General features: G+C 53.0%; 1 protein-coding gene across 1 annotated transcript; it reads right to left on the bottom strand.

Moving 5' to 3' along the window:
- Window positions 1-293: 293 nt before the first annotated feature.
- On the bottom strand, window positions 294-9,643 carry KLK13 (kallikrein related peptidase 13). Its single transcript, XM_079116832.1, has 6 exons — window positions 9,516-9,643; window positions 8,886-8,972; window positions 4,411-4,600; window positions 3,824-4,092; window positions 2,958-3,094; window positions 294-807 (listed from the first exon to the last, which is right to left on the bottom strand). Exons 2-6 carry the CDS (start codon window positions 8,935-8,937, stop codon window positions 619-621), a joined length of 837 nt encoding a protein of 278 aa, XP_078972958.1. The 5' UTR covers window positions 8,938-8,972; window positions 9,516-9,643; the 3' UTR covers window positions 294-618.
- Between the last annotated feature and the right edge of the window lie 2,527 nt (window positions 9,644-12,170).

Raw genomic sequence — 12,170 nt, forward strand, 5'->3', positions numbered from 1 at the left:
GGAGGCTGGTGTGCCATGGATCCTTAGTGGGGACAGGAATTCAGAGGAGGGGAATATCGACAGGGGCGGGCATTGCACAATGGGGGCGGTAGGTTGGGTGACCTGCGTGAGCAGTGTGAGAGGCCCACGCTGAGGCTCCAGAGTGAGCGGGATGAGTCACTCGGCTGCCTAGAGTGTTGTCCCGGGGCTGAAGATTCTGGGTAGAGGAGTTTTCAGGAAGAAGTCTCGCCGGAGTCTGGAATCTTCTTGAGTGTAGGGTAGAGCAGGAACTGGAACACTGGCTGTGGGGAGGTCTCTTCACTGACTCGGAACACTGTGAGCTCGGCAGGTGGAGGGATTTAAGGAAGTCACCACCACAGGGCACACACTGCCCAGGCCCTATGGCGGCCTCCGTGGTGAGCGGGTGTTGCCTGGTGTGAGTTAGTGGAGTGTTTCTGGGGTGGGATGTCTGGGAGACCACAAGACCCGCCTTGAGCCATCTTGAAACCTGGCACGTTGGGGACATTTTGAGAACAGCAATCACTGGTTCAAATGCAGCACTCGGGGAAGGGACAGAGCTGGGATGAGCAAGGTAAGGGGGCATGGTGGGAGGCAGCGGCAGGCCACTCGAGCCCGCGGTTACTGAGTGCCCTTCGTCCACTTCCGCTCCTGGCTTCGGTGTTCTCCGATTGTTTCACGGATCCACTGGACGTACTTGGAGACGCGGGTGTAGACGCCAGGCCGGTTGGGCTGCCCGCAGGGGAAGTCTCCCCAGGAGATGACGCCGTACAGCGTGCGGTTGCACACCAGGGGCCCCCCGGAGTCGCCCTGAGTGGGGAGAAGAGACGGAGTCCTGGCTAGGGTCAAACGAAGGCAGAGACGGGGGAGAGAAAGACGGAGAGACTGGCAGAGGCAGAGTGGCAGAGCCAGAGCCAGAGGCGGAGAGGGCAAGACAGTGAGAAAGAGCAGACGACACCGCAGGGGCACAGCGGGAAGGAAGCACTACGGTGGAGCCCGAGACAGGGACGTGGAGACGAGAATGGGGCCCGCATTTCTGTTTCTCTGTATTCCTTATTCTTATTAAAAGGGGATGCTGGGCGGGGCGACGCACGTCTGTACTCCCAGCAGCTCCGGAGGCTGAGGCAGGAGGATCGCAAATTCAAAGCCAGCCTCAGCAACTTAGTGAGGCCCTAAGCAACTTAGTGAGACCCTGTCTCTAAAAAAAAAAAAAAAAAAAAAAAAAAAAAAAAAAAAAAAATTTAAAGAACTGGGGATGTTGCTCAGTGGTTAAGCGCCCCTGAGTTCAATTCCGATACCCCCCGCAAAAAAAAAAAAAAAAAAAAAAAAAAAAAAAAAAATGTGGTGATGACTTAGACTCATCTTGGTTCCCTGGCACCAAATCCCACCTTGCTGTACCCCTAGGTTCCTCCCCACTGACCGCGCTGTGCTCTGTGCCCTCACACTCCTGAGTCAAGCACAGCCACACCTGGGCAGGGTATGCGACGCGCATGCGCCCTGCAGTCCAGGGAGCTCTTACTAACAGGGCACACGTCGTTCATGATCATCCCCTTTCCCACTGAACCGAAACTCAATCTCAGCGGCCTCTCTATGGGCCCAGATGCGGAGTAATCCAGAATGGCTACTCTGATCTTTGTTGATAAGGAAAATGGAGAACCGGGCAGCGGCGCGGCTCTGAGGCCTGGGCTGAAGCTGGGGTCTGGGCCTCCCTTAGAGGGGAGAGCTCAGGTGTCAGGCCGCATACTGGCGAAATATTTGGTGCTCTTATCTAAAATTGCCAGGAAGGCTTTGGGAACTGCCAATGGAGCTACGGAAAAGACGGTAAAGACGAACGGACCCCTCCAACGAAAACAACCAAGCTTCTCCACCAAAAAGAGGGTGGAGACTGGAAAGCCGAAAGGTCTGTTCCTGCCTTCAATGACACCCACTCAGGAACAGAACACTTCTTTCCCTCCAATCCTTTAGGCTGGGAGTGTCTTGATGGGGCCGCAGGCTGAAGGGACTTGCCCCTCCTGATCCCTGACGGGCAGAAGACTTGGGGACTTGCAGCGGGCCTTTCCCCCGCTGAAGTGCCGTCTCCACTGTGGCATCAGACCTGCTCCGGTCCCCCTCCAGCGCTCTGTCGACCCTGGCTGTGGAATTGCCACCAGCATGCCGTGACCTAGATATTTAAATTTCTTTATAGTCTGCGCATGCTGGCACTCACAGAGCACTTCTTTGTTTAAAAAAACAAACAAACAAAAAAAGCCTCTTTATTACTCTTGCAGGCTGCTTTCGGCGCCCCCTCCCCTGTGATATCTCTTTCCCTTAGCTTGGTAACAGCCTCCTGACTTTTGTCTGGGAGCTCCCCACCCTCTCTCAACCCAGGCCACTGCCTCCCACGGCTCAGGCCGGAGCGATGGTTCAAGGACACATGGCAGGTCAGCCTACTGAGAATGGAGCCCAAAGTCTAGTATTGGAAAAGAGGTTTCTCTCATTCCAACAGGTTCTTAAAGCGTAGTTGCAAGTCCAAAGCTGCTGGGGCCGTCTTGCATTGCACGGGAAGAAATGGTTGGGAATGAGGCCCAAATGGAAGAGAGGGGAGACAGAGTTCCAAAAACATGCCGTGAACAGCTGGAGCTATCTGTGCCCAAAGGCAGCCACTTCTGGATTTCCAGTGACAAAAACCAGGGTTTTGTTTGTTTTGTTGTTTTGCTTATAAGCCAGTCAGAATTGGGTTTCTGTCACGACTGAAATAAGCTCAACCTTTATGCATCTCAATGCAGGGATCTGGGCAGCTCCTTGGTCAAAGCTGAAGCTTGGGATGAGTTCTACCTGCTGTCCCTGGGTACGCCTTTTGTCCTGACACCCTTATGCTAGAGGACATTTCGCCTCACAAAGACTGGTTTCCCCAAGGCTGAGAGCAAATCCTCCCCCCACACCCACCGCACGGCCATTTCCCATCCTGCTCATGGTCTCACCTCACAGGAGTCCTTCCCACCCTCTGGGGTGCCGGCACACAGCATGTTGGCCGTGATCTTCCCTGGGTAGACCTGGCGACACTCCTCATCTGAGCGTAGCTGGATGTTGGCGCACTGTAGCGTTTGGGGGTAACTCACTGAGGAGGAGAGAGAAGGTCTGAGTGTCTGTCCTGGATGGAAATGGGGTGAAGGCTGAAGAGGAGAGCCCAGTGCAGGGTCAAAGAGTTGTCAGGGAACAGAGGTGGGAGGGGAACTGAGGGGGAGGTGGGGCATGTGCCTGGGGAAAGTGACAAACAGAAAAGAGGAGATGGGGGAGGGGGAGCGAAGGGAGGGGAGGCCTGGGGCAGAGGACTGGGGCATGTGGGGGAGACCGGAAATGAGGGGGGCCTGCCAGGAGACGCAGTGTTACATTCATACATGTAAGGACGTACTTATTTATATTTTACCTCATTTAGTAAATGCATGCTTATTAAGATATTAAATGTATTTTGCAGATTATAAAAATACATAAGGCACATATTATAAAATATGTAATTATGTATTTATAATTTAAATGTGACATAAATTAAAAATACATTTATAATTTATATATATTTAAATATATAACATTAATAAAATTTACTTGCTTCATAGAACATGTATAATTCAACAATATATATTTATATGAATGTATTGCTATATTGTTAGACAATATATTGATATTTTTGTATGTAGTCATACATTTGTATATGTCTATGTAGAGGTTGTATATCCCTGTCTATATATTTATATTTTTCTATATGGAGGGATCTCCTCCACCCTTCCCTCTCAATGTGGTCCCGGCTTCCCCAGCCACTCTTGTGGGCCTCAGGCCAGTGTGGACATACCCTGGGGGCTGGTGGTGGTGCCCCAGCCGGACACCCGGCAGCAGGTGCCAGGGGGTAGGCAATCATCCTGGGAAAGGGGCAGGGTGCGGATGTGGCCGCTGAGCGGGACCTCGGATTGTAGCTCCAGCAACATGATGTCGTGGTCGTGGTTCAGGTGGGTGGGGCTGACCTGGTATTCAGGATGGGGGACAGAGCGGACCACCTCCCGCACCTGCTGGCCAGTCTCCACGCGCCCCAAGGCATGCTTGCCCAGGTGAACTCTGTACCCACTGCAGGCGCAGGAAGGGGTGGTTAGGGGAGAGCAGGAGCCTTCTCCCTCCCAGTCCAGGCTCGCCTCTTCCCCAGCCCGAATCTAACCCCTTCCTCACCCTACCTTCCTGTCTCCAAACACATCTCTTTCCCCATCCTCAACTCCAGTCCCGTCCACGTCTTCTTCTTGGGTTGTATTCCTGCATTCTCTGTGTCTCCTCGGCAAACCTCACTCTCACACACCCGCCCTGACTCCAATCTCATCACTAAATCCAACTCCTGACCACCTACCAGCCCAGTCCCGTTCCCATCTCCACCCGACGCCCAGGCCCACATACTCCTTCCTACAGTGCGCTGCCGTGAGGACCCATCGAGGGTGGACCAGGACTCCCCCACAGAGCAGCCGCCCCTGCACGAGCAGGGCTGCCTGCCAGGGCTGGGAGTGTGGGAGGCAGGTGTAGCCACCCGGGAGAAACCCGCTGGTCCCATTGGTGCTGTTGAGAATTTTGGGAGACTCCCGGGAGATGCCTGGTGAAGAAGAGAGATTGTTAGAGAACTGGGGTCCAGGGGGAGAAGAGGCTGAGACGGTGGTTCCTGGGTTTGGGGAAAGAGTCAGGCTGTTGTTCTGGGTGATCAGGAGCTGATGGTTCAGTTTTCGGTGGGTGGGAGTTGACGTTTCCTAACTGGTGGAGATGAGGGCAAATGTTTCTTCTTTTTTATAGAAGTGGCACACCATCCAGTGGGGAGTGAAAGAAGAGTTCATGAAATGACAATGTCCATTTTAGGCCAGTGAAGCCTGCCCTCTCCACTTGTCTTCTCTATCATTTCCCCATGGGGATGGTGAATGTGGAATTGAGGTTGACTGACACCTAGACAGCATCTATGCACCTATCCACTCGTCCATCCACCCACCCACCCACCCACCCATCCACCCACCCAACCCTTCAACACATACTGCCTGGGTGTCTCTATAGGCTAACCATTCAATAATTCACATCTGTAGCTCTAAACTCTTCCTTAAGGCAGAAACTCAAATGCTAACAACTCCAATGCCTTACATTCATCTTAAACTTGGTATCCTCAACTTGATTTTTCTCACCCCAAACTGTTTCTCTTCATCTTTTCCACCTTTGGGGGTATCACAGGAAATGTGTGGGGTTCAGATGGGGCAACATTAGATCAGGTGGCCTAAGAAGACCTCTTTGAAGAGGTGACATTTGAGCTGCACTCTCAAAATCAAGAAGGACCCAGACAAGTGACTTCTAGATTCAGAACCCCTCAGTGCTCAGCCCCAAACTTGGGAATCATCTTTGTTTCCCCTTTTTCCTTTGTCGCTCACCACTAACAAGTCCTATTGGTTTTATCTCTTAAATATCCAGCTTTCTCCAGCTCCCTGCCACCATCTTCGTCCAAGCCCCGTTTTTCTAGCCTGAATGATTACGACGGTATCCTAAAAGTTTTCACTTTTGCGTCTCTGCAGTCCAGCCTAAGGCATCTTCCAAAGAGGAATGTCGGACCATGTCATTCCCAGACTTGACTTCCTTAAAATAAAATCCAAAAATCTGGCCAGAATTTGGAGGCTCTGGTTCCATCTGGCCCCAGCCAGCCTCTCTGTCCACAAGCCCTGGCACTCTGCTCTTGGTTCACTCTGCTCTGGCCTCATGCTCCTGTTCTCCGAGCACACCAGATCTTCATCTTTGTTGTTTTCTCTTTCTGGACAGTTCTTTCTCTGTAACTATGCTGTTCTATATAGTAGTCACTAGCCATTTGTGGCTCTTTCAATTTAAATTAATGAAAATGAAATAAAAGACTGAGGATGCAGCTCAGTGGGAGAGCACTTGCCTATGTGTGAGGCCCTGGGTTCCATCCCCAGTAACCCACACAAGAAATAAACTTAAAAATTCAGTTCTTCAGTGATGCCAGCCACATGTTCAATTGCCCCAAGTGGCCAGTGGCTACCATATTGGTCAGTTCAGATAAAGGACATGGAAATATCCTACCAGATGGGGCTCAGAATCTAGAAGCCACATGTCTAGTCCTTGATTTTGAGAGCTCAACCCAAATGTCACCTCTTCAGAGAGGTCTTCTTGGACCACCTGGTCGAATGTTGCCCCATCTGGACCCACACATTCCCTGTGATATTCACCAAATGCGTTTCATCAGAGCAGTGATCACTATCCATTCCTCCTTCTATTTGCTGGTGTTTACATCTCTTTTTAAAAATCTCTCCACCTAAATGGTAAGCTCCGTTGATAACAAGCATCTTACCTTCTCTATCCAGAGGTGCATCCCTAGGTCTAGCACAGTGCCCACCACACAGTAGGTGCTCAATAAATGAACAATGTGTGTGCCCAGCAGTGGGCAGAAGGACAGAGAGTCCAGTCCTGAATGGGCCATTTTCATGCATGTCACCAGCCTCAGTTTTCCCAGCTGTCAGGTAGGAAGAGTACAGTTGTCCCTTGTTATCCATGGGGGGGCTGGTTCCGGGACTCACAAAGATATTGAAATTCAGGGATGCTCAGGACTCATACATAAAATGGCACAGTATTCACAAACAATCCACACAATCCTCCTCTACAATTTAAATTATCTCTAGATGACTTATAATATCAAATCAAATGCAAACGTTACACATTTATTCTTTAGGGACTAATGACAAGAAGAAAAGTCTGTACACACTCAGTACAGAAGCAGTTATTCTTTTTCTGAATATTTTCCATCTGTGGTTGGTTGAATCCTCAGATACAGAACCCTGGCTGTAGTGGTTCCTCCTGCACTGAGCAGCTGGAAGTCTCAGTAAGACCCTGCACTTGGCCCTGCGGCTCGACATCTGGCACAGAGCAAACGCTCTGTAAGTGGAAAGTTCTTATTAAGTATCAGCACAGCAGGAGGCCTCTTTTGCCCCAGGAGGAGCACTGGGCCCGACCAGGCTGGTCTTAACAATTAGGGACAGGAGTCATGGGGGGAGGGGTGGGGCATCCTTTTAGGTGAGACAGAAACAAGGTGTAACATTAAATTGTAAACTCAGAAATGGAGCTGTCATCCAGTTGCCTTTAATCCAGATGTGGTCCAGTATAAAAGTCTTGTGATGATGCTAATGTGATTTTAACAACTAATCTCCACTGAGCTCACTTTTTAAAAAATTTTGTTTCTATTTTAGTTTATTTGTGGTACTCTGGATGGAACCCAGGACCTTTCGCATGCTAGGCAAGCATGCTATCACTGAGCACACCTCCAGCCCTTTTAATTTTATTTTGAGACAGTAAGTTGCTCAGGTTGGCCTTGAACTTGTGATCCTCCTGCCTCAGCCTCCTGAGTAGCTGGATTACCACATTCAGCTGAGTTCACTCTTAAAACCTGAAAAGAGAGCAGATGCTCTCCACAGGCAACCTGAAATACTTTAGCTGAACCATCTGCACTAGCTACTTAAGAGAGGTCAAAACGCGCCAAGTATAGGCGATTTCCCATGGTCCAACCCGATGAACACGTAGCTTTGAGTTCACTGTGCAGGATTTATTTTTCCTGTAACTTCTGTATATGGCCGGGGAGGCTGTCCTCTACTCAGCACAGGGATATAAACTCTATTTTCCAATGTGCTTTTGCTTCCGTAAAAACAAGCAAAAAGTATACATCCATTACATCACAGTTAGGCAGACAGTCAGCAGGGCCTCACATCCAGGACATGGCGGACTGGGCGGCAACCTGGGTAGGGATCCTGACTCAGGCCTTGCTGGTGTCTTTGGGGCAGGAGCCTTCTGTCTCTGAGTCTTGGGATTTCCAGCTGTGAAATCGGAGTAATTATAGTGCACCTACCTCATCGGGCTGTTGAGGATTCCACAAGATGTAGCATGTGGGGCTCCTGGTCTGGGGTGTGGCCCCCAGAAGGGGCATGGGTGTGAGTCCTGGGAGTGTCCTCCAGGGAGAGGAGCCACCCCCCCTTCAGGCCAAGGATGGTGCCAGGTGTCAGGCGCGGTGGACCCTCCCCCTCCAAGAGGCTCCTTGGGAGACCTTCCAGGCTGGGAGCCCCCATTACAGCTCTAGTCCCCTGGCAGGTCTCCTCAAGCCTCACCTCAGCTCACAGTGTTAATTAACTGTTAACTAGGTATTTGGGCAATTATTTGAATAATGCCGTTCCTTCCTGGCTGGGGTCTGGGTGCTGAGGGCAGGGACCCAGCACAGGGCCTGGTGTTCAACAGCTACCATGGAGTGGAAGAATGAATGGGACCCGAGTGGGATCCACGGGTCTTGCCTGCAAAGCCAAGGAATGAGGACTCAAGTGCAAACAGAAGAATCTTTGGGGACAAATTTTGGGCGGGGCCACCCCAAGAATTAAGGGAAGAACAAACTTATAAAGTCCTGGAAGGGGATGGGAACTATTAAAGAGAAAACGACTAACTTTGGGAGTCCCATCTGTCACTCATGAGCTCTTGATTCAGCATCCCCTCATTTTCTTACTCGCAAGAACCCTTGCTGGGGAATACTTAGAGTGTCCCATTTGACAGAAGGAAACAACTCAGGCACAAGGGGGCTAAGCCCCCGGGCTGAACTTGAACTTGACCTTGGTGCGGGTGTTGTAGGGACTGGGAGGTGGACGCCTAGGTGCTGGACACTCTGGGGTCAGAGGTGAAGGGACTCGACCCCAGCAGGGAAACCAGGTCACACAGGGACAAGCAGGAAGCTCTCGGGCTGCCCCGAGACTGGCCCTGAGTGGGCGGGGGCGGAGCTGGCGGGTCCCACGCCCCCTCCTCCCGGCCTGACCCTTCCCATCTTCGCCGCCAGTGGCCGCCGCACCTCCACCCCCGTGCATGCTTACCTCCTGACAAGGCCACGGTCAGGGAGGCGATGGCAGCGGCCAGGGGCCACATCGCGGCTCCGGCGTGGGGGACAGAGCGGGCGGGGCCTGAGGAGAAGTTGAAGGGGGTGTTGCGGAGTGGCCCGGAACCCCCACGTGGGAAATCCTCTCCATGCTTTCCAGCCTTGCACCTCCCCTCTCCTCATTCTCTTCCAAAGCCCTGAGTCTGGAACCCGCCCCTCCCCCACTCCATTCTTGGGGGACCCAGGAGCTAGGTGGGAGGGGCGGCGTGCACCCCCTGGGGCTCCTGCGGGAGGCCGTGCCCCCCTTCCCAGCCCTCCGGCGAATGGAGTCCCCGGGGCACGCTCTCCCTCGGCGCTGCCTTTCGTTCTTCTCGGCTCTGACCCCATTCTCCCCTCCCCAGAACCTGTCCCCGACCCCTGGTCTCCAGCTGAGTTTCTTATCAGTCCTCTGAGCTTCTTGTGGCTCCTTCTCTGCAGGTTTCCATGTCCTCGCCTCTCTCGCACCTCATCTCGCTGATTCAGCTGTTCTTCCCGCATCCCGTCCCTCCGCACCCCGTTGGACCTTCTCCCTCCCGCCTGCAACGCCCCCCCCGCCCCTGCCTCCGCCCTCCGGTCCTGGCGACCCTACCTGAGTGAGGGGCCCCAGTGAGGAACTTCAGGCGCCAGCAGCCTAGAACTTCAGCCCCGACCCATGGCTTTTAACCCCTGAACTCCCTCCCCCAGCAGGCTCAGCATTTCCCGGTGGCTGGCTCCCCCTCTCCACCCCAATGGCTCAGCTGGCTCTCCATAGGCAGCCCCCAGCCTGGGCTTGGCCCTCCGCTTGGGGCGGAGCTTCTAGGACAAGCTGGGACCCAGATCTGGCCCCGCCCAAGCCGGAGTTGAACCCACTGTGAACTTTCTGGGCAGCAAGGGGAAGGGGAAAGCCCATCTCCATCGCCCAAGGCCTTAGCCCACCGCCAACTCAACCGTCTTCACTCATTCCCTAGCTGCCTCCTCCGCGGGTCCACACTGTGAACACACACCAGCTCCCGGATGGCCAGTTTCTAGCCTGTTCCCAAATCTCTACCCGCTTAACCGTACACTGCACCCCCAATCTGTCCCTCAGCCCCAATCCCATGGCCAGCCTCACCCCCGTTTGTCTCTCAACAGCAAACCCAACACATCAGATGGCAATTCCTAGCTCATCTGCAGCCCTTTCTACTCGGAAATGCAGAGACGGCCTTATTTATTCTGTCAGCCCCTCCCCAAGACATGCCCACAGCCAGTAGGCAGAAGGAATCATGGGCCAGATGGGTAGAAAGTCAACAGCCCTTGGGTTGCGCGGAGGCAGGAATTGGGCCTGGGAAAGCCATTTTGGATAGATGGCCTTATAGGAGCCGTGGGATGGGGTGAGGGAGTCCACGGAAGGTAGGTGTAGAGGGAGCAGCAGAAATCCCAGGCTCTGGGGCTGGGGAGGGGGTGGGGAAGAGGAAGGAGGAAGGGGTGGTGTTTGCGGATGAGTAGGCGACTCCAGGAACTGTGGCCGGGTGGGGCTGTGAGTTAATCCCAGGGGGCGGAGGGGGCAGGATTAGGGATTAAGAAGGACCGAGGTGGGGTCAGGATTTGGACAAGAGCCAAGGATGGGGACCAGGTAAAGTTTGGAAAGAGAGAGAGAGCCCGCGGTGGTGTCATCATGAAAATCAAGGGCAGAGACAAATGGCGGGAGGGGCTCCCACCCAAACCGGTGTGGTCCGTGCTGGGGAGTCATGCTTTGGATGTAGGGATGGAAAGATACCTTTTATAAAAGGTCTAACCGCGAACACTCAACAGATACAAAATTAACATGTCAAAGATTGCATTTTGACTCATTAATAAGTGACTAACCAGCAGAGATGTTACGCATACAGGCGATAAGGCACGGCGAAGTGGATTCACAGAGAAGTGGCTTACTCCGCTTGGTGGGGAGGGGAGAAGGGTGATGAGTGGGGACTCTGCGGACAAAATTCACGTGTGTGGTTTTGGACAAGAACTATTTGTATTGCTATGGGCTATCTGCAACTGAAAGTTGAGCCGTAGCTCAGAGGTGGTAAAAAATGCAGAGACCCCCCTATAAAAGCAGGGGTGACCCCCCTACTTTTCTGTGGGAGACACCCACTGGATCTCTTAAAAAATCCTTCACTAGGAAGAAAGTGTGGACTCGACTTATGATGGGTCTGGGGTCAGTACTGGAGTGCCAGGGCTTTGTGGGGGGGTATAGCCATTGGATAAGGATGTTGTGGGGTTGTAGGTGGCACTGGAGTTGACTTTTGGGATAGGATTGGGCTGTAGGTGGGAGGGACATGGGGATAATGTTGTTGATGGGCTCCTATTGGTTAGGGCTGGATTTGGGGTCGAGGTTGAGATCCTGGTTGGGGAGGTGTTGAGGTGGTTGATTTGGCGCTGCGGCCACCTTTGGTGATAAGGACCAGACAGGAAGTGCTCTGTGTTGGAGTAGGTTTTGGTGTATGTGTGGGGGGCTGGGTCAGAGCTGTGACTTCTTCTTAAGGTGACAGAAAGGCTCCTGTCCTCCCCACCCTGGACTTCCTCCACCTCACAGGGCAGGGCCTGGAGTGGGTGCCGGGTTCATTCCTTTTGAAAGGAGTGGGGGTCAAGTGGGGTGGTAGGAGGGAGGGTGCCGGGTGAAGTGAGGTGACTGGCTGTGTGGGAAGTCGGGGTACCTGTGCCCTCTTGTGGCCTGGGTCCATGCTTCCAGAGAAGCTTTCTCACATGGGAGGGGCTGGAGCCTGGAGTGGGGGTGGCTGGTCTTGGCATTTGCTGAGGGGTGAGTGCCAGGTCAGGGTTGATATTAGGGGTTATGATTGGCAGGGCTCCGGCTGGCTCGCGTTGAAGTGAGGTCATGGACCCACCGAGGGCTGGGTTCTTTCCACCTCCTCACTTGATTAACAAGGTAAGGAGGAGCCCACGGCTGAAAGTCACACACAAACTGGACCAAATCCAGGTATGCTCCCTCATGGATCCAGGTGTAGAGAGAGCAGGGCTGGAGAAAGAAAGGACTAGAAGAAGAGGTAGTGTTCCTAGTGGAGCTCCTTAGCGCAGGTGAGGTGGCTGTTCTGTGCCTCAGTGTCCCCATTTGTTGAGTGGCATCATCCACAGCATCTCCCTCGTGGAGAAGAGTTAAATAATGAGTTAATATCTGCAGGTGCTTAGAATAGAGCGTGGCCTGGGCCGAGGGCCACAAGTGTGCTCGTGAATCAGTGAAGCTGGAGATGGAGGCAGCCTGAGGTTCCCTGAGGAGGCCCCACCC

The sequence above is a fragment of the Sciurus vulgaris genome (assembly GCF_902686455.1).
Source record: "Sciurus vulgaris genome assembly, chromosome: 17".
Taxonomy (NCBI): Eukaryota; Metazoa; Chordata; class Mammalia; order Rodentia; family Sciuridae; genus Sciurus; species Sciurus vulgaris.

What these genes read in the sequence shown, in the direction of transcription:
- KLK13 (XM_079116832.1), bottom strand. Translation starts at nt 8,937, where the DNA reads ATGTGGCCCCTGGCCGCTGCCATCGCCTCCCTGACCGTGGCCTTGTCA. An exon ending in GCAGCGCACTGTAGGAAGGA is followed by an intron (nt 4,093 to 4,410) that starts GTATGTGGGCCT and finishes CTGCGCCTGCAG; the next exon opens with TGGGTACAGAGTTCACCTGG. An exon ending in GTGGGAAGGACTCCTGTGAG is followed by an intron (nt 808 to 2,957) that starts GTGAGACCATGA and finishes CTCCCCACTCAG; the next exon opens with GGCGACTCCGGGGGGCCCCT.